Below are 2,500 nucleotides of genomic sequence, written 5' to 3'. Positions count from 1 at the left end.
TCATGCTGACTACAGTTGCTTTAGCGAGAAACTGATGCAGGTCACTCAGCCGCTGACCAATATATACCATCCCGGCGACCCAACCGTTTTCGAAGGTCATCGAGGGACAAGTTTTTCGGAATGATTTCACGCAGGGCGGGTCTGAGTCCGTGTAGTTCAGTAGCGGAGGTCATTGCAGTTATTCCCATAGAACTGTGTGTCATATATTAGATGGTTCTATTGATAGCTAAGCATATGACGGATGTAAAAGATATTGAAGAGATAGTATATTATATTTGAAGCCTAGGTCCCAATTTTAAGTGGTAGTTCTTGATATGTAAACTATATATACAGTTTTTTTAGTACCTTTTCCTGCTAATGTAATGAAGTGCTCCTTGTCAAGTACATAAGAGGAGTGGGGGAAAGTTTAATCCATTAGGGAATGGTAATATCATTATCAATATATGCATGTAAATATGTATACATAATATATATATATATATATATATATATATATACATATATATATATATATATATATATATATATATATATATATATATATATATATATATATATTCATATACATATATATATATATATATATATATATATATATATATATATATATATATATATATATATATATATATATATATATATATATATATAACATACACACCTTTTTTATCATCCTCTATATTATGCTATATTTAAAAAATCTTATATATACTTTATGAGAAAACGACCAAATCACCCATCCGCTTAAATAAAGTAAAATGGAATAAAATAAAATAAAAAGATAGATAAAGTGAAATAAAATCCGACAGACAACCCAAGGGATTAGTTATCAGGATGGAAGCAAAGAGAGGATCGCGACTGTCATAGTAGCTGTAGTAGTTTTAAACATGACATAAAGTGTGAAATGTTTTAAATGATAACTTCTGCAGATGAATTTCTCCGACTTTTCTGGAATAGATAACGTGAATTGCTTAATTCAAGTATGTATGAGTTTCACCTGTTTTGAGGAGTTTTCCATATATTCCATTCCATTATTTTTCTTGAAATCTTGTACCTTCCACAATTGGGTTTTGAAAAAAAAGAAAAAAAGAAGAAGAAAAAAATTGTATATCAAACACCAAATGTGACTGGCTTCAATCAAGGACATCATTACTTATATATGATGTAAGTCTTTGGCGATGTCATCCCGCTGGTAACAACAACGACAATAACTAATAAAGATATGAGATAATAACGATATTATGATAGTTTCATTATTTATAATGATGATAAGAATAATGCATAGAGAATGTTGATAATGATAGTGATAATATTGATGGTAACGAAAATGATAATGATAGTCGTGATATCGCATTTATGATAATAATGATAATAATAATAATAATAATAATAATAAATAATAATAATAATAGTGATAAGGTACGGAGCTTAATCTATTTCCGAAACTCATTTTTGGTAATCTATAGAAAAAGAGCAGCTGAAAGCTTAAGCGGCAATGGGAGAAGGTACATCCTGACGAACATTTAGACGTGTATATAGTTCAAGCTGTTTTTTTTTTTCTTTTTTTTTAGAAACCCCTCCTAAAATAAGAAAAAAGTGGTAGGTTGTTTGTCCGTTTGTCTATACTTGCAGTAGCGCATCATGTAGATATGTCTGTTTATAATGGTTAACTTCAGTGATATACTTTTCTCTTTTTCTTTATTAACAAATTTTCTATTACTGCGTCCTGGTTACTTGTTCGCCCGGAAGCCTGTGACGGAAACAACAGCCAGGAATCTTTTTACAGGAACCACCATCCCGACATCCAACATGGAGTAGGTTCAGTGTTGCGGATTCTAAAAACTGATTTATAAATGTAAGCTGGATTTCATAAGTACACGTACGTAAATACCCCCTCGCTACCACACACATATATGTATATATTCATTTATATACACATACGTGTATATACATAAAACATATATATATATATATCACATACACCTGTGAGGCTTGTAGTTGATTTACAATTATGACATTTCATCGTATTTTGTAAACGGTGCATTACATCAAAAATTTATGTATAACATAATAAACAAGAAATGTCTAGAAGTAGAATTACCTCTGACCGAGAACGCTGTAAAAATCAAAGTCCTTTATATTATAATTTGCCTTTATTAATAAAATAAATAACAGTTATAACGAGACTTATTCTGTAACCGGTGGAGTCCATCGCAGTCGTTGTATCACAAAGGGTGTGAGATTTTATTTTGATTCGTTGGACTCGTAGGAGTCGGGGTAACGAGCCTCGCCCTCGTAGCTGACCTCAGCCACGTAGCCGGAGTCGCCGTCCACGAAGTACTTGACGGTCTGCAGGCGGCCGTCGGGAAGCTGCACGTAGTAGGATCCCTGTGTGTGGTCGCCGTCACGGGCCTCCTGATGTCCGAAGTCGTTGCCGGAGTCGTCATGGTTGACGGCCCAGTTGAAGTCATACTTGGCTTCACCTGACTCGAAGGACTCG

General features: G+C 33.3%; 1 protein-coding gene across 2 annotated transcripts in view; it reads right to left on the bottom strand.

The window, feature by feature from the left end:
* LOC119597067 (pro-resilin-like) overlaps positions 1-2,500 on the bottom strand; it is a 7,083-nt gene that overhangs the window by 733 nt on the left and 3,850 nt on the right. The window contains exon 3 of one of the 2 annotated variants that reach the window (XM_037946524.1): positions 2,139-2,500. This exon is cut by the window's right edge and continues 8 nt beyond it. The exons of the other annotated variant lie outside the window; for it this stretch is intronic. Coding sequence (XP_037802452.1) covers positions 2,245-2,500 — 256 coding nt within the window. The 3' untranslated portion in view covers positions 2,139-2,244. Of the gene's footprint in view, positions 1-2,138 lie in introns of those variants that run through there. 2 annotated transcript variants of the gene reach the window in all.

The sequence above is a fragment of the Penaeus monodon genome, chromosome 38, assembly GCF_015228065.2.
Source record: "Penaeus monodon isolate SGIC_2016 chromosome 38, NSTDA_Pmon_1, whole genome shotgun sequence".
NCBI lineage: Eukaryota > Metazoa > Arthropoda > Malacostraca > Decapoda > Penaeidae > Penaeus > Penaeus monodon.
The sequence above is the reverse complement of the archived record's forward strand: the minus strand, read 5'-3'. Positions and strand labels throughout refer to the sequence as shown.